This window comes from Ceratotherium simum, chromosome 25 (assembly GCF_057802395.1).
Source record: "Ceratotherium simum simum isolate JZ-2026a chromosome 25, ASM5780239v1, whole genome shotgun sequence".
Lineage (NCBI taxonomy): Eukaryota > Metazoa > Chordata > Mammalia > Perissodactyla > Rhinocerotidae > Ceratotherium > Ceratotherium simum.
Genome location: NC_141924.1, coordinates 22,117,131 through 22,138,215, shown reverse-complemented (window position 1 = coordinate 22,138,215; position 21,085 = coordinate 22,117,131). Strand labels below are relative to the sequence as shown.

The 21,085-nt window shown below is 38.3% G+C and overlaps 1 protein-coding gene across 1 annotated transcript in view; it reads right to left on the bottom strand.

Moving 5' to 3' along the window:
• SLC5A8 (solute carrier family 5 member 8) overlaps positions 1-18,214 on the bottom strand; it is a 56,611-nt gene extending 38,397 nt beyond the window's left edge. The window contains exons 1-3 of the mRNA XM_004418018.3: positions 17,851-18,214; positions 12,347-12,412; positions 10,317-10,368 (exon numbers count right to left, since the gene is read on the bottom strand). Of these exons, the coding sequence (XP_004418075.1) occupies positions 10,317-10,368; positions 12,347-12,412; positions 17,851-18,204 (472 nt within the window). The 5' untranslated portion in view covers positions 18,205-18,214. The remainder of the gene's footprint in view (positions 1-10,316; positions 10,369-12,346; positions 12,413-17,850) is intronic.
• Positions 18,215-21,085: the final 2,871 nt, after the last annotated feature.

Below are 21,085 nucleotides of genomic sequence, written 5' to 3'. Positions count from 1 at the left end.
TGTCATAAAGAAATTCAACAAGTTACAAGATAACTCAGAAAGACAGGTCAATGAGCTCAGGAATAAAGTTAATGAACAGAAGGAATACTTGACCAAAGAGATTGAAGCTCTAAAAAAAAAAAAAAACACAGAAATTCTCAATATGAACACAATTAATGATATAAAAAGTAATGTAGAAAGTTTAAAAAATAAAGCAGACCTTATGGAGGAGAGAATCACTGAGCTCAAAGATAGAAATCTAGAAATTATTCAGGTGGAGGAGGAGAAAGAAGTAAGATTTTTAAAACTTGAAGAAATTCTTTGAGAAATATCCAACTTAATTAGGAAAAGTAACATAAGGATTATAGTTATCTCAGAGGGAGAAGAGTTGGAGAAAGAAGCAGAGAGCTTATTCAAAGAGATGATAGTTGAGAACTTCCCAAACTGGGAGAAGGAACTGGACATGCAAGTACATGAGGCTAGTAGAACTCCTAATTACATCAATGCAAAAAGATGTTCCCCAAGACATGTAATATTAAAATTGTCAAAAGTCATTGACAAAGAAAAAATATTAGGCACAGCAAGAGAGAAGAAAATAACCTACAAGGAAACCTTCATCAGGCTTTCAGGGGATTTCTCAGCAAAAACCTTACAGGCTAGGAGAGAGTGGAATGATATATTCAAAATACTGAAAGACAAAAACTATCAGCCAAAAATACTCTATCAAGCAAAATTATCCTTCAGAACTGATGGAGAAATAAAAGCTTTCCCAGACAAACAAAAGCTGAGGGAGTTCTTAGACACTAGACTTGCCTTATAAGAAATGATGAAGGAACCCTCCTACCAGAAACAAAAAGGCAAAGGTTTACAAAGCTTGGAGTAAGGAGATAAACAGACAAAATCAGAAAATTGCAGTTATCTATAAGAATAGGTTAGCAAACACTTAATTATAAAATAGAGGATAAATGGAAAGAAAGTATCAAAAATAACTATAAACACTTCAATTTGGTCACAAACTTACAACATAAAAGAGAATAATTTGTGACAACAAAAACATAGAAGGAGAAGAGGAAAGAGATGGAACCTGCATAAGCTAATGGAGATAAGAGGCTACCTGAAAATGGACTATCTCATCTATGAGATCTTTTATACAAACCTCATGGTAACCACAAAGCAAAAAATCAGAGCAGAATCACAAATCATAAATAAAGATAAAACTCAGAAAACCATCACAGGAAACCACCAAACTGAAATGGCAGACAGAAATACAAGGGAAAAGAAACAATGGAAATATAGAACAACTGGAAAACAAAAGATAAAATGGCAGTATTAAGGCCTCATATATCAATAATCATTCTAAATGTAAATGGATTGAATTCACCAATCAAAAGACACAAAGTGGCTGAAAGGATTAAAAAACAAGACCCAATAATATGCTGCCTCCAGGAAACACATCTCAGCTCTAAAGACAAACACAGGCTCAGAGTCAAGGGATGGAAGATGATACTCCAGGCAATGGCAACCAAAAGAAACTGAGTGTAGCTGTACTTATAGCAGACAAAGCAGACTTCAAGATGAAAAAGATAATGAGAGACAAAGATGGCCGTTATATGACAATGAAAGGGACATTCCACCAAGAAGACATAACACTTATTAATACATACACATCTAACACAGGAGCACAAAAGTATATACAGCAACTGTTAACAGACCTAAAAGGAGAAATTGACAGCAACAGAATAATAGTAGGGGACCTCAACACCCCCACTTACATCAAGGGATAGATCATCCAGGCAGAAAGTCAACATGGAAACAGTGGCCTTAAATGAAACACTAGACCAGATGGACTTAATAGATATATATAGTACATTCCATCCCAAAACTGCAGAATACACATCCTTCTCGAGTGCACATGGAACATCCTCAAAGATAGGCCATATGTTGGGGAACAAAGCAAGCCTCAATAAATTTAAGAAGATTTAAATCATATCAAGCATCTTTTCTAATCACAATGCTAGGAAAGCAGAAATCAGCTACAAGAAAAAAGCTGGGAAAGTCAAAAATATGTGAAAACTAAGCAACACGCTACTGAACAACCATTGGATCAATGAAGAAATCAAAGGAGACATCAAAAATCACCTAAAGATAAATGAATATGAAAACACAGCATACCAAAACTTATAGGATGAAGCAAAAGTGGTATTAAGAGAGAAATTTATAGAAATACAGACCTACCTCGAAAAGCAAGAAAAATGTCAAAAAACCCAGCTTATTCTATACCTAAAAGAACTAGAAAAAGATCAAACAAAGCTCAAAGTCAGTAGAAGGAAGGAAATAATAAAAATCAGAGCAGAAATGAATGAAATAGAGAATAAAAAATACGATAGTAAGGATCGATGACACTAAGAGCTGATTCTTTGAGAAGATAAACAAAATTGACAAACCCTTAGGAAGACTCACTAAGAAAAAGACAGAAGACTCAAATAAACAAAATCAGAAATGAAAGAAGAGAAATTACAACAGACACCACAGAAATACAAAGGCTTATAAGAGAATACTATGAAAAGCTATACGTCTGGCTATAACTGGATAACTTAGAAGAAATGGATAAATTCTTAGACTCATACAACCTCCCAAAACTGAATCAAGAAGAAATAGAGAATCTGAATAGATCAATCAAAAGCAAAAAGATTGAAACAGTAATCAAAAACCTCCCAAAAAACAAAAGTCCAGGATTAGAGGGTTTCTCTGGTGAACTCTCCCAAACATTCAAAGAAGATTTAATTCCTATCCTTCTCAAACTATACTGAAAAATTGAAGAGGATGGAATGCTTTCTAATTCATTTTACAAGGCCAACCTTACCCTGATGCCAAAACCAGACAAAGACAACACAAAGAAGGAAAATTACAGGCTAATATTGCTGACGAATGTAAATACAAAAATCCTCAGTAAAATATTAGCAAATCGAATACAATAATACAACAAAAGGATCATACACCACGATCAAGTGGGATTTATTTCAAGGATGCAGGAATGGTTCAATATCTGCAAAGAAATCAATGTGTTACAATACATTAACAAAATGAAGAATAAAAACATGATCATCTCAATAGACATAGAGAAAGCATTTTACAAGATCCAACATCCATTTATGATAAAAACTCTGAATAAAATGGGTATAGAAGGAAATTACCTCGACATAATAAAGGCCATATATGACAAACCCACAGCCAATATCACACTCAACAGAGAAAAACTGAAAGCCATTCCTCTGAGAAAAGGAACAAGACAAGGATGTCCACTCTTATTAAACATAGTACTGGAAATTCTAGCCAGAGAAATTAGGTAAGAAAAATAAATAAAAGGGATCCAAATCAAAAAAGAAGTGAAACTCTCACTATTTGAGGATGACATGATTCTATATATAGGAAACCTAAAGAATCCACCAAAAACTATTAGAAATAATCAACAAATACAGTAAAGTGACAGGATAAAAAATCAACATACAAAAATCAGTTGCATTTCTATACACTAACAACGAACTAGCAGAAAGAGAAGTCAAGAATACAATCCCACTTACAATTGCAACAAAAAGAATAAAACACCTAGGAATAAATTTAACCAAGGAGGTGAAAGATCTATACACTGAAAACTATCTGACATTATTGAAAGAAATCAAAGATGACATAAAGAAATGGAATGATATTCCATGCTCATGGATAGGAAAAATAAGCATACTTAAAATGTCCATATTACCTAAAGCAATCTACAGATTCAATGCAACCCCAATCAGAATCCCAATGACATTCTTCATGGAAATAGAACCAAGAATTCTAAAATTTATATGGAACAACAAAAGACCCCAAATAGCCAAAACAATCTTGAGGAAAAAGAACAAAGTTGGAGGTATCACAATCTCTGAATTCAAATTATACTACAAAGCTATCATAATCAAAACAGCACAGTATTGGCTGAAAAAAAGACAGAAAGATCAATGGAACAGAACCGAGAGCCCAGAAACAAAATCACGCATCTATGGACAGCTAATCCTTGACAAAGGAGCCAAGAACATACAATGGAGAAAGGAAAGTCTCTTCAATAAATGGTGCTGGGAAAACTGGATAGCCACATGCAAAAGAATGAAAGTAGACCATTATCTTACAGCATACACAAAAATTAACTCAAAATGGATTAAAGACTTGAATGTAAAACCTGAAACCATGAAACACTTAGAAGAAAATATAGGCAGTACACTCTTTGACATCGGTCTTAGCAGTATCTTTTTGATGTCTACTCAGGCAAAGGAAACAAAAGAACAAATAAACAGGTGGGACTACATAAGATTAAAAAGCTTCTGTAAAGTAAAGGAAACCATCAATAAAATGAAAAGACAACCCACCAACTGGGAGAAAATGTTTGGAAATCACATATCCACTAAGGGGTTAATTTCCAAAGTATATGAAGAACTCATACAACTCAACAACAAAAAAATGAACAACCCAATCAAAAAGTGGGCAGAAGATATGAACAGACATTTTTCCAAGGAAGATATACAGACAGCCAACAGGCATCTGTTGAAAAGATGTTCAACATCACTAATAATTAGGGAAATGCAAATCAAAACTACAATGAGATATCACCTCACATCCACCAGAATGGCTATAATTAACAAGACAAGCAATGACAAGTGTTGGAGAGGATGTGGAGAAAAGGGAACCCTCAACCAATGCTGGCGGGAGGCCAACTGGTACAGTCACTATAAAAAACAGTATGGAGATTTCTCAAAAAACTAAAAATAGAAATACCATATGATCCAGCTATTCCACTACTAGGTATTTATCCAAAGAATATGAAATCAACAATTCAAAGAGATTTATGCACCCCTATGTTCATAGCAGCATTATTCACAATAGCCAAGACATGGAAGCAACCCAAGTGCCAACCAACAGATGAATGGATAAAGAAGATATAGTATATATGTACAATGGAATATTACTCAGTCATAAAAAAGACAAAATTGTGCCATTTGCAACAACATGGATGGACCCTGAGGGTATTATGTTAAGTGAAATAAGTCAGACAGAGAAGGACAAATACTGTATGATTTCGCTCATATGCAGAAGATAAACAAATAAATACATAGATAAGGAGAACAAATTAGTGGTTACCAGAGGAAAAGCGGGTAGGGGGGAGGGCAAAAGGAGTAAAGGGCACATATGTCTGGTGATGGATAAAAACTAGAATATTGGTGGTGAACATGATACAATGTATACAGAAACTGAAATATAATAATGTATACCTGAAGTTTACACAATATTAACAGCCAATAAGACCTCAATAGAATTTAAAAAATGTTCAAGGTATCAAAATAAAATTTACTTATTTTATAAAAAGAAAAGAATATCCCATTTTATAAGCCCTAATGAAATAATAGACCTAGAATGATCATCAATGACTGCCAATAAATTTTTTTTAAAAGACTGACATTCTATGCCTTCTGAAGGAAACAAATGACACTGCCTATGAAATATTCTTTCTAAAAAGTTGAACTAGAGTCTGAGGAGAGCTTCTAGATCTAACTACTAGTTTACAAGAAATACAGATGGCTGGGGAACATTAAATGACCCCATGGTGATGCACTCAGTAAAACCAAGAACCTGGAAAATTTGACAGAACAAACGACCGTTTGTTCAACAAATAAATTGCAATTTAAAAAAAAGGAGGGATATTATAAACTAAAAGAGACTTTAAAAGAGCTTCAAAATACATCTAGCAAAAATTGACAGAAGAGGAGAAAGGAAAAATCAGCAGTTATATTTGAAGAGTTTAATATCCCTCTTCAGTAATTGATACAAGAAAAAAAAATCAGTAAAGATATAGAAGATTTGAACAACACTATTAACCAACAGAACCTTTGACATTTATAGAACATTACACCCAAAAACTACCCAATACACATTCTTTATAAGAGTACATGGAATGTGCAGCAGATAGACCATATCCTGAGCCATAAAAACACATTTCTAAGGATTAAAATCATAATAGTTCTCTGACCAAAGCAGTATTAATTTAGAAATCAATAACAAAAAGATATAGTAGAAAATCACCAAATATTTGAAAATTACATAATACATTTCTAAATGTATTGGGTAAAAGAAATCACAAGAGAAATTAGAAATATTTTGAACTGAATGATAATAAAAACACAATGTATCAAAATCTGTGGGATGCAGATTAAGCAGCACTCAAAGAAAAATTTATAACGTTACACTAGAAAATAAGAAAGATTTAAAATCAATGGTCTTTCTACCTTAAGAAGCTAGAAAAGTTAAACCCAAAGTAAGCAGAGGAAAAGAAACAATAAACATAATAGCACAAATTAATAAAATAGAAAGCAATCACATAAAATCAACACAGCCAAAAATTGGTTCTTAGAAAAAATTGAAAACGTCAGTAAATGACTAGTAAGATACGTCAAGAAAAAAAGATAGAAAAGGTGTCTTACCAATATTAGGAATAATTAAAGGGACATCACTATAGGTACTACAAACATTAAAACTGAGGATATTATAAACAACTTTATAGTAATGAATTTGACAAGTTAGATAAAAATGAATTAATTCCCTGAAAAACATAGTTCACCAAAGCTGACTCAATAAGAATTAGAAAATATGAATAAGTCCATATTTATTAAAGAAATTGAATCCATAAATCAAAACCTTTCTATAAAAACAAACATCATGCCCAGAAGCCTTCACTGTGAATTCTACAAGCATTTAAGAAAGAAATACACAATTTTACACAAACTCTTTCAGAAAATAGAAGAGGGAACACTTCTCAACTCGTTTATGAAGCCAGCATAACTGATACAAAAATCCTGACAAAGACATTAAAGGAAAAGTAACTTCAGATCAATAGTCCTCATAGACTGCAAAAGTCTTTAACAAAATATCAACAAATCAAATCCAGCAATATATAAAAAGGTTAATATATTATGATCAAGTGAGGTTTATTCCAAGAATGCAAAACTGGTTTAACATTCGAAAATCAACATAATTTCCCATGTTAACAGCACAGTAAGATGAGGAAGAGAAATAAAAGACACACAAATTAGAAAAGAAAAAGTAAAACTGTCTCTATTCATAAATAACATGAAAATCCTAAGGGATTTGCCAAAAACCTACTTGAATTAGCAAGCAAATTTAGCAAATTCTCAGGATAGAAGATCAACATATAAAAGTCAACTGTATTTTTATATATTTGCAATGAATAATTAGAAAAAGATATTATAAAACAATACAATTTGCAAAAGCATCAAAAACATCAATTACCTAGGAGTAAATCTAAGAAATGTGCACAAGACTTCAACATCAAAAACTATAAAACAGGGCCGGCTCCGTGGCTTGGCGGTTAAGTGCGCGCGCTCTGATGCTGGCGGCCTGGGTTCTGATCCCGGGAGCGCCCCGAGGCACCACTTCTCCGTCCAACGTGAGGCCGAGTCCCACATACAGCAACTAAAAGGATGTGAACCTATGACATACAACTGTCTGCTGGGGCTTTGGGGGGAAAAAAAACTGAATAAATAAAATCTAAAAAAAAAAAAAAAAAAAAAAAAAAAAACTATAAAACATTACTGACAGAAGTTTTAAAAGGCCTAGGTAAATGGATAGATACCATGTAATTGATTAAAAGAATATATGCTTTTGTAAAGTGTCCTTTCCAGTCTTCTGTCCACTTTTTACTGGGTTATTTGTCTTTTTGTATTCATTTTTTTATTCCATGAGCCAGTAAGCTCAACATCAAAACTCATCAGGAAAATGCAAAGTAAAATAGTAATAAGATAATAGATCATACAACCAGAACAGCTAAAATTGAAAAGACAAATATGAAATGTTGGCAAGGGTGTGAAGTAACTGGAACTTTCATATATTGTGGGGTAAGCATGTAAGATGGTACAACCATTTAAAAAAGATATTTAGCAGTTTCTCTTACATTTCGTACGTGCATCAACCCTGTGCTGGGTCGTAAGAGATGTATGTTTAACTTTACACAGCTTCCAGGTATTTACCCAACACAAATAAAAACGTGTCAAAAAGCAAAGAAAGACAAAACAAAACCTGTACAAAAATTTTCTTAGCAGCCTTAATTCATAATAGCCTAAGGCTGGAAACAACCCAATGTCCATCAACAAGAGGATGGATAAACAGATTTTGGTAGACACATACGACGAAATACTAGTAATAAAAAGGAATAAACTACTGATACATGTAGGAACATGAATGCACCTCAAAAACATTTTGTTGAGCAAAAGAAATGAGATGCAAGAAAGCACTCTATGATTCCATTTACATAAAATCTGAGAAGAAGGAAAACTAATTTATGGTGATAAAAATCAGAAAGTGGCAGCTTGTGATGGCTGGGCAGATTTATTACAAAGAAGCACAAGAAAATTTTCTGGGATTGGATGATGGAAATACTCTATATCTTGAGTTGGGTGGTGGTCACACAAGTGTACACAATTGTTAAAATTCATCCAACTGTATACTTATTTTCTGTGCATTCTATTGTTTAAAAGCTGTATCTCAATTCTAATGATTAGAAATGATAATTTTTCAATTTTAAAATTTCAATTTTAAAAAGGAAGAAAGAGAAACTTGAGAGACATATCAACTAATTGCAATTACATAAACTTGGATCCTGATTCTAACAAACACAAAAAAATCAGGAAAATCTGAACACTGACTTGATATTGATGATATTAAGGAATTAATGTTAATGTTTTAGACATGATGATGGTATAATCGTGTTTAAAAAACAGGTTTTTATTTTTAAAAGACATACTGAATTCAGGTGAAATGATATAATATCTCATATTTACAGCAAAATAATCAAGTGAGGGAAACGAGGAGTGAATTAAACTAAGAGTTGATAATTAGTATAGAGTGATGGGTACACTAGGATTCACTACACTTGTCCTCTCTATTTTAGTATATATTTGAAGATTTCCATAATAAAAAAAAAAAGATTGGACCCAGAGAATGTTAAGTTCTAACTCAGTTAAACAAGTTTCTGTTGAACATCTGTTGCACACCAAGTACGATATCTATGTTTGTGCCTACTGCCTTGGTCACAGTAAAATACACAATTGATATTCAAGTAGTCAAAATGAAATCTCTTGGTTCCTAATTTATTCCTAGGGAGTGGTTCAATAAACTGATAAGAACAGAGTTCTTGATTTCTTCACAGTTTGAAGGTAGTACTTTCTTATTCCTAGAACTGCACTTTAAAACCCTAAAGCCAACATCTTTAATTATACTTAAAGCCAATAGGTAACTTATGAAATTTATAGCTCTGTTCTTTACATATAAAGTGATCCATTCATGATGTTGGTAATATTGACACGGAACATGCCTGACATTCAGAATTCAAGAGCACATTATATAATGGAGTTCTTCTCTGTAATGATACTGTTGTACCTTATAAACTTAGGTGATAACTACTATCTATCTATCAAGAAATCAAGAAACTAGAGTGTGGATTTAGCATGGTTTTTCCATTTTATATTAACTCCAGGAACTGCACCACATTCTTCCCATCACAGGGTCCACCTGTCAATTTTACAAGGAAGTTTTAGAGAGAAACTCACTTCTGATTGATAAGAATTCAAAGGAAATAGAGTTTCCCCAAAGCCTTTTGAGGATCTGACTAATAGGCGCCTTTGCCTCAATAAACTGTCCCAGTTTCACTGCTTTTATCTGCCCAAACCTAGAGAGTATAGCAACTTGTTGATCAGTACAATCTTCATACATTTGCTTATAAGGACACTATAGCCATTTGTCCTTTTGTCACTAGGAGCAGTCTGATATTTCAAATCACACAGATCTCATTCTCCTGCATTTTGGACCACAGTAGAAGTGGGGACAAGAAAAGCTTCTCTCCCTGCCAGATTTTTCCTGATGCAACTGAGCCTAGTAACACAGAAGCCTCTTGGAGATAGGCTCCAGGTTACAGCCACAAAGGGAGGGAGAGTCGTTATTCATGATTTAGACTATAGGAGGCGTTCATTCTGAAGGAATGGGGAATGGCTGGTTGGCACATCCCAGAGAATCACTGCCCAGTGAGGTCTGCCCCTCCACTAATCTACAGACCTTTGGAAGCTATCAATCCAGGAACCCAAAGAAGCTGTTAGTGTAGACACTGAACTCACCAGGGCCCCTCCGCCCCAAGCTGACACAGAAGCATTCATCCATCTCCCCACTTCTCCAAAGAGAGAATAAAATCTATTAAAAAGGAATGACAAAATGTGAGTGACATAGCTGGTAACTTTAAAATGTACCTTGATTCAAAGCCAGAGCAGGGGCATAAATAGCAATTCCAGTATACAGAATCTAGAGGAAAAAAGAAAACCAAATAAATGGTCTGAATTATAAAATAAAATATTGATATTTTTCCATAAGTTTGATTATGAATTAAAACAGCACTTTCAGACTTAATAAAATTGTACGTAACTTGAAAAATGTTATTTAAGAGAAGTTGATTCTCCTTTTCTGTTTGTGGTGTGGTCATAGGTTACAAAAATCTTTTTTGACCAATTTTGTGAAAAAATATGGACTTTTCATGTGGTGGTAGTGCAGATAGTCACTGATCCATCAATTCAAGCTTGAAATCAATTTTCCTAGATCTAAAACAATTACAAAGAAAGAAAGAACACAAATTTAAAAGGGGATGGTCCCTCATTCATACACCTTCAAACTATTGTTAAACACTGCATAATTAATTGAGAAAACAGAGAAAATTTTGGAAACCAGTTTTTAAAAGTTTGCATGCCCATTGATTAAACAGAAGTGTACATTTACACTAAAAAATCCTGAAAGCCAACAAAAACTGCATTCCATCTTTTTTATATTATTTATTATTTTTCATTCATACATTTAACAAATATTTATTAATCTGGGGTACAATAGTGAATAAGATATATATGGTCTTTTTTCTCAAAATATCATTTTCATTGCACATGATTTTTCAAATACATCACACAGAAGCTAATTCAGTGATTACCCTATAAAAACATGAAAAAAATCATATTATGTAGTATTTGAATGTTTGTTCATATAACATGAGTAGATCTACAGAAGTCCTTCAAATGGAAGATGCTAAAGCTCCTTTCTTATGGGAAGAATGTACTGGCTTTCCATATTCATTGTTCTGTCCAAGTTGAAGATTTGAAAACGTGACCACAGGCCATATTCCTAACAGTTGTCCCCACTTTTCATTTCTGTTGGCATTTCTAACAATGACCCAAAGAGGGTTTGAACAGTTGGCCACTGCAAGCTACCAGCCTCAGCTCTGTGTCAGAATCTCTACCAGACCCCAAAGGGCTCCTTGCTTTAAGGACTGACATAATTTAAGTTATGTAATTTACAGAGATGAAAAATGAGCCCAGTTAAATACTTTACAAAGGCATTCTGTCACGCTGTAGCAAATGCTTAGGTAGCTTTTTATTGGAGAAAAGGAATTGTAAACAGGGATGAGAATGAAAACTTCCTAGATTTCTATTATCAAACCCATCCCTAAAGCACTTAGCTGCCAAGAGGAAGATAGATATAAATGACGTAACAATGATCATGACAAGACTCCAGCAATCTGGATGAAGGGTGGTAGGCATTCTCTGTCACTGACCGCTAGGCAAATCTCTGCTTTCCATTTGCGTCAATCAGTAAATCTACGCTTATATAATTCTTGAACTACTGGATTGTGTCCTTGGCTTTAAAAACTCCTCCAGAGTGCATGGTTCTGTTGTTTTACACTCAGTGACTGCTTCAATTGGATTTTATGTTTTAATTTTTAAAAGAGAGCACAGGTTCATTTTTTTAAGTATGCTTTCAAACAAAGAAAATTATTTCCTAATGTCTTCCTATGTCAGTTAACTTTTTCATATCTATTACTCAATATGTTGCAAAAATACTACAAAAAATACAATTTGTTTTCCCTTTTTTACTACTCCTACTATCAGCTGCTACTACAGCTCCTTCAAATATCTTTGTCATCTCAGTAATGCCCTTACTGTCACTTTGATGGGGATGGTAGGAGATGGGATAAGCAACATAACTGTTGTTTGATCAATATAATATTTAATGTTCACTTAAATCATTCTGTTTTTCCTGGAAATAAGGCATTTGCTGAAACACTGTTTCATGACCTTAAGGGTTAATGCTGTGTAGTGACGAGTGTTTTTCCTTTTTTGTTTCCTCCTATTTTCAACATCTCTTTTTTATGGTTAATATATTCACCAAATAAGTTTGGCCAAGATGCCTTGGTTAAAAACATTTTAGATGACAAACGATAAATTAATGGAGAGATACTTACTGTTTGAACAACGAAGATGATTGTTCCACACACACGAACATATTTGCTAAATCGAAGTTCCAAATACTGTTTCCAAAAAAGGAAAAACGGTTAATATGTGAAACCTCTGGACACTTTTTAAAAATCAGCTGCTTAAGAAGTAAAGGAGTTAAAGGTTTAAAGTAATGTCATAACTAATTTGTATTCTGTATTTTTATTTTACTCTTATTTTTATTTACATATAGCAAAATTGACTCTCGTTTTAGAGTACAGTTCAACGGGTTTTAATACATACAGAACAGTTCCATCACCCCCAGAAAACTCCCTCATGTTGCTCCTTTGTACTCAAAACCTTCCCCCACCCCTAAACCTTGGCAATCACTGATCTGTTCTCCATCCCTAGTTTTGCCCTGTCCAGAATGTCATATAAATGGAATTATATTCTGCATTTTTAGAATGAGCCAAGTGTTGTTTCCCCTTTCTCTTGGTATCTACTCCATACATTTCCCTGATTCACTTGGGGAACCACCCTTTCCCACTACACGCAATTGTGATGAAACTGTCAATCAAGGTGCCCTGCCTCTTCTGACCAAGGGGTGGTCACATGATCCACGCTCAGCCAATCAGCTTCTCTTCCCAATGGGTATTTGAAGCTTAGAGGCAAGATATAAAGACAGAAAATGACTGGAGCAGAAGCAGAGTGGTCCTGTCAGGGTGTCGGAAGAGGCTGCCCCGGCTCTTGTCTTTTTCACAGTCTATTTGTTCAACTTTTTCTCTGTTCTATGAGCTACCCCCATACCCTTCCAATAAACGTTTCTTTCTTTAACTTAAAACAGCCCAAGTCAGTTTCTGTTCAGATCCAACACCCTGCCAATTCTTCCTACTCTCCTTGACATCTGCTATATCTTATAATATAGTCTGCTTATCTCTTATGTTATATATTATAATGTATTATAGAGTTAGAATCCTAGAATTTCAAAGCTAGAAGGAAGCTGGGGTCCAAGACATTATTTAACTTGAATATTATTACTACATGGAGAGAGAATTTTAAAGCTGACAATAGTCTTTTCATATAGCAAAAAAAAAATGAGGAAGAAAAAACTGACATTAGGTAACAATCAGAGGAAAAGACATCAGATATTTTTGCTCTATAATCACAGCTAACATTTATAGAGTATTTGCCATATAGACTGTCATCCCAGCAACTGCATGAGGCAGGTACTATGTATAAGCACACGTTAGAATCGAGGACACTGGGGCTCAGAGAGAACACCAAGGTTGCAACTAATGATTGTCAGAGCCACAATGCAAATCTAGGACCATTTCATGCCAAAATCTGTGCACATAACCACTACATTATTTGAAATAAACAAGTAAACTGACCAGATGTCTAGGACTCATACAGAGTGAGTAGGTGGCACTGACACATAGTAGGACCTCCAAACTAATGGGTAAAAAATGTACAATGCAGTGTAGCACATTGGGAGGAGAATTCCAGCCCTTGTCCCAGCCCCAACCCTGACTCCATGAGTATGAGGGAGTCACTCGAAATCTCAGGTTCCTCCCCTTGAAGATGAGGATCATAGGAATACTTCTCTCCCCTCTTACTTTGCAGGGTTTGGGAGACTATTGAATTATATACATGGATGGGGAAATGTTGTAAACTGTTCCTTCAAAAGTAACATATAAAAAAGCTGGTATCCAGGGGCCGGCCAGATGACATACTGGTTGAGTTCACACACTCTGCTTCGGCGGCCTGGGGTTTGCAGGTTTGGATCCCAGGCACAGACCTACACACCATTCATCAAGCCATGCTGTGGAGGCGTCCTCACATACAAAATAGAGGAAGATTGGCACAGATGTTAGTTCAGCGGCAGTCTTCCTCAAGCAAAAAGAGGAAGGTTGGCAACAGATGTTAGCTCAGGGCCAATCTTCCTCACAAAAAAAAAAAAAAGCTGGTATCCAAATCCATAGGCCATGAGAATTTGAATTTCAGTGAAATTCAAATGAAATTTGAATGCATGAAAATCATCTGAGGATACTTTGGAAGACGTTTTAGAACACTCAAGAAGTGCCCTGAAGCCTGGAAACAGGGCACTGTTATTTCTTCAGAGTTGTTTCTTCAGAGTAAAACTCTATTAAAAACGAAAGTACAGGGGCCGGCCCCGTGGTTTAGCGGTTGGGTGTGCGCGCTCCGCTGCTGGCGGCCCGGGTTCGGATCCCAGGCGCGCACTGAGGCACCGCTTCTCCGGCCATGCTGAGGCCGCGTCCCACGTACAGCAACTAGAAGGATGTGAAACTATGATGTACAACTATCTACTGGGGCTTTGGGGGAAAAATGAATGAATTAATTAATTAATTAAAAAAATGAAAGTACATGAATAGATAGAGAAGGCTTTGCATTTTCTAGGTAAATGTATCCAGATTTTTGGAGACAAAAGAAAACTAAAGAGAAAAATGTGATGGAGGTAAGAATGTAGCAAGTTGAACACAATATATATACATATTTTCCCAACGATCAGCTGGATCCAGGCAAACCTATGGATTTAACCTCACACAAGACCAGCTTAAGATAGAAACAAAAAGTCTATCACTATCTCAGCTATCAGTAGTTACTGGGCTGCTAAAGAAATATCTGGAGACCTCCCTGAAGCCCAAGTCACTGAGCAGTAGGCTCAGAAAATAGCTCTAGGATTTCCAGACAAAACTACAGAGTAACAGTAGGTGCCTATAGTCAACCAAGATCTCTCATAGTCCCTAGAACTTTCAATAACTTAGGGATCCTAAGATCTCTGTTGAATCAAAAAAGAGAGAGAGAGAGAGAGGAGTCGGGCAACTCAGTCCAAACACACAGATTTCGCTAGATCCAGAAAGTTCCTGAAGAAGTGGTGAATGAAATTGGACTCTTGCATTATACTTTTTATCTGTGGGTCTGGAAGTGGCTAAACACCTGTCAGGACCTCACTTAGGGCAGCGATAGAAATAAAAAATGCTTCCGAACAGCCAGTCTTAGCTAACGAACTACAAGTAGGGAAAGATTTCATACTTGAGCAAGAATCCAGAGGATCACTCCATACTGGACTTGTTATTCTATATGGGTGGCTCCACCTCTCACCATAAAACAGAATATTCCTCAAGGAAGTGTTTGCCATGACCAATCATCAGGGACATAACATGTTATCTAACTTCTCTGTCCCCAACTGCCTGGCACCCACTAGTTGTGGACACCCCCAGCGTGCCCACACCTCCATGTAGCCTATACTACTTACTTCCCTTGTTCTCTCTGCACTGTCATAAGCTCTGCTCAGGGTTATAACAGACTCACCAGAGCCTTCAGAAGCAGCCATTATGCACCACTGCACAGCCTCTAGGCATGTGTCTACTTTCCTTCATGCTCTCTTATGTAGCTTAACTTACTCTGAGTCTCTTTGTCTGCAAAATGGTGCTCTCATAATACCTCCCTTATAAGGATTGCTTTGAGTATTAAGTCAGATAATGTGTGTAAAACATGCAGCCCAGTGCCCAGCATGTATGAAACATTCAGTAAATGTTAGCTTTTGCCATTTTCAGCGGGAACTCTGCTAATTTAGCCTCCACCACTTGAAACGTGTGAGAAATCTGTTTCTGGTTGAGTTAATGTCGCTGCCCCGGAGAAGCATGGGTCGGTGATTATGAGAGCGCATTCATCTGTGGGGACTGAAGTCCTCTTGCCAAATTCTTCAAACCCTTTCTGAGTTTTGGAGTTGGTTAACTACGGATCAGAGCTCACAGACTCAAAGTCCTACAAATCCCACCAGGCAGCACCTGAGTGGCATCGGCCAGGTGTTCATATATTAACATGTTGGAATATTCCTCACATCCACTAAGGAACAAACATCTCCCTCCAAACAAGAACTCCCTTCACCCCTGTCCATTTTCCCTTTTGTATTTTTGATAAAGACATAAATGCAGATAAAGATTTTTCTATCATGAGACAGTAACCATGCAAATACAGTGATTAGGCCTCAATACAGAAATTAAGAAGAAGTGATAGCAATGGCTGTAAACTGGACTTCCTGGGGCCACAGACTGTGGGCCCAGTGTCATCAGTCCTCTAAGTTTGCAAAAGAAGCCAGAATCTGGAATTTTATTTGACTTCTCATCATCATTAAATGATAAATTAATTTTATTTTTCAAAACACCACAAGGGTCAGAAAAAACATGACTGAAGACTCAGTTTGGCCTGGGGCAGCCAATTTGTCACCTTTAAGCAAAACAGAGAAATTCTATCCTTCTCACTTCTGGGGTGATGACTGAACTCTCCCAAACACAATGACCAGAGTGAGTGGAAGCCAATGCTGCCCCAGGGGTGTCTCGCCCTAAATGATGTCACTAAAGCCCATGCAGTTTGTCACCTACACTTATTGTGCTATTGGGGCCCCGTCCCCAGCACCTGTTGAACCAGCCTCACTTGGAAACAACCTTCCAGTGGCTCTGAGTTTGAGCAAACACTACATAAACTCAAAGACAGAGGTGGCTGCTGAGAATGAGGCTCAGAGTCCTCTGGGTATTGGCCTATTAGAGGGGAAACTTCTGCAGGTTGGTCCATGGAGCATGAGTGAAGGAGACCACAGAGGGCATGAAACAGGGCCCCACTGCTTGCCTGAGCTTTTATCCTCCCCCTACACTCCCACTCAAGCTCCTTAAACTAAAGCAAACATTCACTATCTTTGCAAAGCCCTTTCCTGCAGACAACTTGAGAAAACCTATACCCAGCAGACCTGTGCAATAGGAAAGATGGTTTTCCTTAATCATCTTTCCACAGACAGAGAAGGCAGAGCTATTTAAGAACCTTGCAACCAAATTTTCCTAGTAATCCCAAGACAACCACCTCTAACACCACCACCATCCTTCCAACAACTGGATGAGGGAGGTGGTATTATAATTTTCATTTTGAAATGAAGAAATAGACACAAAAGGTTAAGGAAGTCACCCAAGGTTACCCAGCTAGTAAGTGGTAGAATCTGGCCTCAAAGCAGGTACTGGGACAAGAATTACAGCATCTTAACCATTTGGGCGTCTGCCTCTCTAAGGCAGGGGTGTGTGAAGGGGGGAGGAGGGGAGAGTGAAAATTCTTCCCCAGCTATCCTGGAAAAGTGAAGAAAAGACCTAAAACAAAGGGATTCATTTCAAGGAGGAGGAGCTGAGACTTGAACGATTTCCCTACCCCCAAGATAAAAAGTGTTAAAATCTTTCCCCTTGACTCGGAATCCTAGATGTTAAAGCAGAAAGGGCCATAGCGAGCACTAGTCCAAATCATTCCGCTTACTTTGGAAGCCTCTTTTTCTCTGAGCTCATGAGAGTAAGTCCCAGGATTCTGTCGCCTTCATCGGTCACCTCTCGCCAAAAGGGCAGGGCGGGAGAGGTGACGGACCTGGACAGGGAGATATTTCTACCCGGTGATGAGTCTGTCGGAGGGAAAAATCCCTCCAGAGGCCTTAAAAGTGCCCCCCCCCGCCCCTCCCCAGCCCACCTTCACCCTTTACCTCGTAGGTGCTGGTAATTCCCAGTTTGTAGAACACCGGAAGGAAGATCTCTGCGCTGAAGAGCACCACAAAGAAGTAGGCGATGGCAAACATGCTGTACACGGCCCCAAAACGGTAGACCTCGGAGGGGGCGCCCAGGATGGTGACCGCCGACATGAAGCTGGCGGTGAGAGACAGCGCCACCGGCACGGCGGTCATTCTGCGGCCGCCCATCAGGAACTCCTTGGAGGTCTGCTGGCCGCCCCCCGCGAAGGCGTAGTAGATGCCGATGGCGGCCGAGATGACCAGCATCCCGGCGAACACCACGTAGTCCCACACCACGAAGGTGCCGATGCCCCGGGGTGGCGCGTCCATGGCCGCGCTGTGGCCCAGGCGCCGAGCAGAAGTGGCAGCCCCGCGGTGAGCAGCCGGAGCTGGACCTTTCTACCCGGGCGGTCGGGCGCTCACTCCTTATTTCCCGGCGCCGCCGGGAGCGCGGAGGGCGTGGCGCCCCGCGGGAATTGGAGGCGTCCTCCAGGTGTCTGTCCCCGCCGGGCCCCCGAGCACCCCGCGAAGATGCGGAGGTGGGAACGCGCTGGTAAGTAGCCTCCGGGCCCACCGCAGCCAGCTGAGCCCCTCGAACTGGGATTTCGGGGACCACCCCCACGCTAAGCGCTCACCTGATGCCAGGCTCAGAGTGGCCGGGATCACCGAGCGCCGCGGACACCTGGGCAGGTGAGAACTGAAGCCTCCAGCCGCGGCCGGCGAATCCACAGGGAGCGCTCAGCGCAAATTTTATCGTGTGGCACCTCAGGGGACGCACCATTTAAATGAGCAGGCGACCGATGGGGGAGTGTGGGTCGAAGGGCAATTGTCACACCTTTACTCTTAGTTTTCCAGTTCAACAGTCCGGGTCCATACGAGAAGATACACCTGGAGTTTTTAGATTGCCTTGTTTAGTAAATTAATGGCCGATTCGGGTCCCAGTGGGCAGAGAGCTGAGGTCCCATGTCTTAAGCAGGTAAGCAATTATAAAGGAGAGGAAGAAGTCTGTGCTCGTGGTTGCCAAAGTTTTCATGCCACAAACATTTTTGATCCCCAACAGTCTCTCCTAGAAATGATAGTTGCTATAATATTAATAATACCTACTATATAATGAGCCTTACCATGTGACACACAACATGCTTGGCAACTTATACATTAACTAGTGTAATTCTATTAACCTTGAAATAGGAATCATCTCCATTTTTCAAATGAGGAAACTGATATAGAAAGGTTAAAACACTTGTCAAAGAAACAGTAGAGATTAAGATTTTTAATCCAGATCTGATATCAGGATTTGTTCTCTTGCTTACAATGCTATACTTTGTAGAGTCCAAGTGTAGATATATGTTAAACGTAAGCACAAATATGTCCACTTCAATGAAGACACTTGAAAACTCATTTCCAGTATCAGTACTCAGGGGCTGAGCATTTTAAGTGGCTTGCCTTGAAATATTACTAACAACACATGAGTCATGCTTGTAAAACAATGTGATTCTCACATTTTGCTTCTAAAATAGACCCTCCAGGGGCTGGCCTGGTGGCATAGTGATTAAGTTCACAGTGCTCTGCTTCAGCGGCCCGAGAGTCCCGGGTTCGGATCCAGGGCATGGACCTACGCACCGCTTGTCAAGCCATTGTGTGGCGGTGTCCCACATATAAAGTGGAGGAAGATGGGCAGGGATGTTAGCCCAGGGCCAATCTTCCTCAGCAAAAAGAGGAGGATTGGCAACAGATGTTAGCTCAGGGCTAATCTTCCTCAGCAAAAAATAAAATAAAATAGACCCTACAGTCAAATGTGCCCAGACAGAGGTCTATTTCAGGCCATCGTTGTTCATTTTCATACATCTTTCTTATTTACCAATTGATCCTTGGTAAACAATCCACAGAATGCATTTAGCCCAGCCCAATATGTGAAGAAAGCTATATCAGATTTTATTTTTTGTAAACCGGCATTATTTGTATAACATTTTCAAAAGGAAATAAAGAAGGAAATAGAAGCTAAATCCAAGTAATTGGATTTTTTAAACAAACACGTGGTTTGGCATTATGTCCCAACTCTGTACAATTTACCATATTTGTACTTATTATGATTCTCTTGGACAGAGACAGTATTTTCTCCTGTTCTCGCTGCCTGGTGCTCAAACTCTCACCATGAAACAGCATCATAAAAGCTGTAAGTTACAGCATCCACTGCATCTGGGGTTCTTCCATCTCCAACCGAACTGTAGTGCTTTATTTGTAAGGACAACCCCTCCCACAATTCACTGTGCACTGCCAGTGTACTCTACCCCCATTAGCGTCCTGCCAGAGGATTAAGCAAGATGATAGGTTCCCTGGAGGTGACAGCCTCTGATTGTATAGAGAAAGAGGCATTTTGGTGGAAAACACCCAGACAACAGAGGGCTGGCTGCCCAATTCTCTGATGGGGGTAGCTGTTATAATTGTTAACCCAGCGTAGTAGAGGGACAAGATGTCTTCTCATCTATTTTTAGGGAGGCATTTCCTTATCAGAATGGACCACGAAGTGTGTTTTTTAGTTTAGTTAAAAGTAACCTCCTAGCAATTCATCTTACACTAGTGGCCCTTGACCAACTCTCAGACATCTTTTCCTACCACTTCTTTTCCCCACTTACTCTACTCCAGCCACACTATCTTCTTACTGTTCCTGGAACACGCCAAGTCTGTTTCTGTCTCAGGCCCTTTGCATGTGTTGCGTCCTCTGCCTTGAATGCTCTTCCTCCAGATATCACCATGACTCCCACCCTCACTTCATTCAGGTGACTGCTCAAATGTCACCTCCTCCAAGAAAACTTCCCTGACCACTTCATCTGTAATGTGTATCTCTCTTTCTACTCCCTTACCTTGCTTTGTTTTTCTTCACATACTTATACAATCTGACATAGCTCCTTGTTTATCTTGTTTGAGGTCTGTCTCCTCCCACTGGAAGAGAAGCTCCATGAAGGCAGGGACATTATCTGTTTTGTTCACCTCTATACTCCCTGGTCTAGAACAGCCTGATACATGGTAGGTATTTTAACAAATACTTGTTGAGCCAAAACAATTCTGAGAAAAAAAGAACAAAGCTGAAGGTATCACACTCCCGGAATTCAAAATATACTACAAATATTTGGTAATCAAAACAGCATGGTACCTGCAGAAAAACAGACACAGAGATCAGTGGAACAGAATTGAGAGCCTAGAAATAAAACCA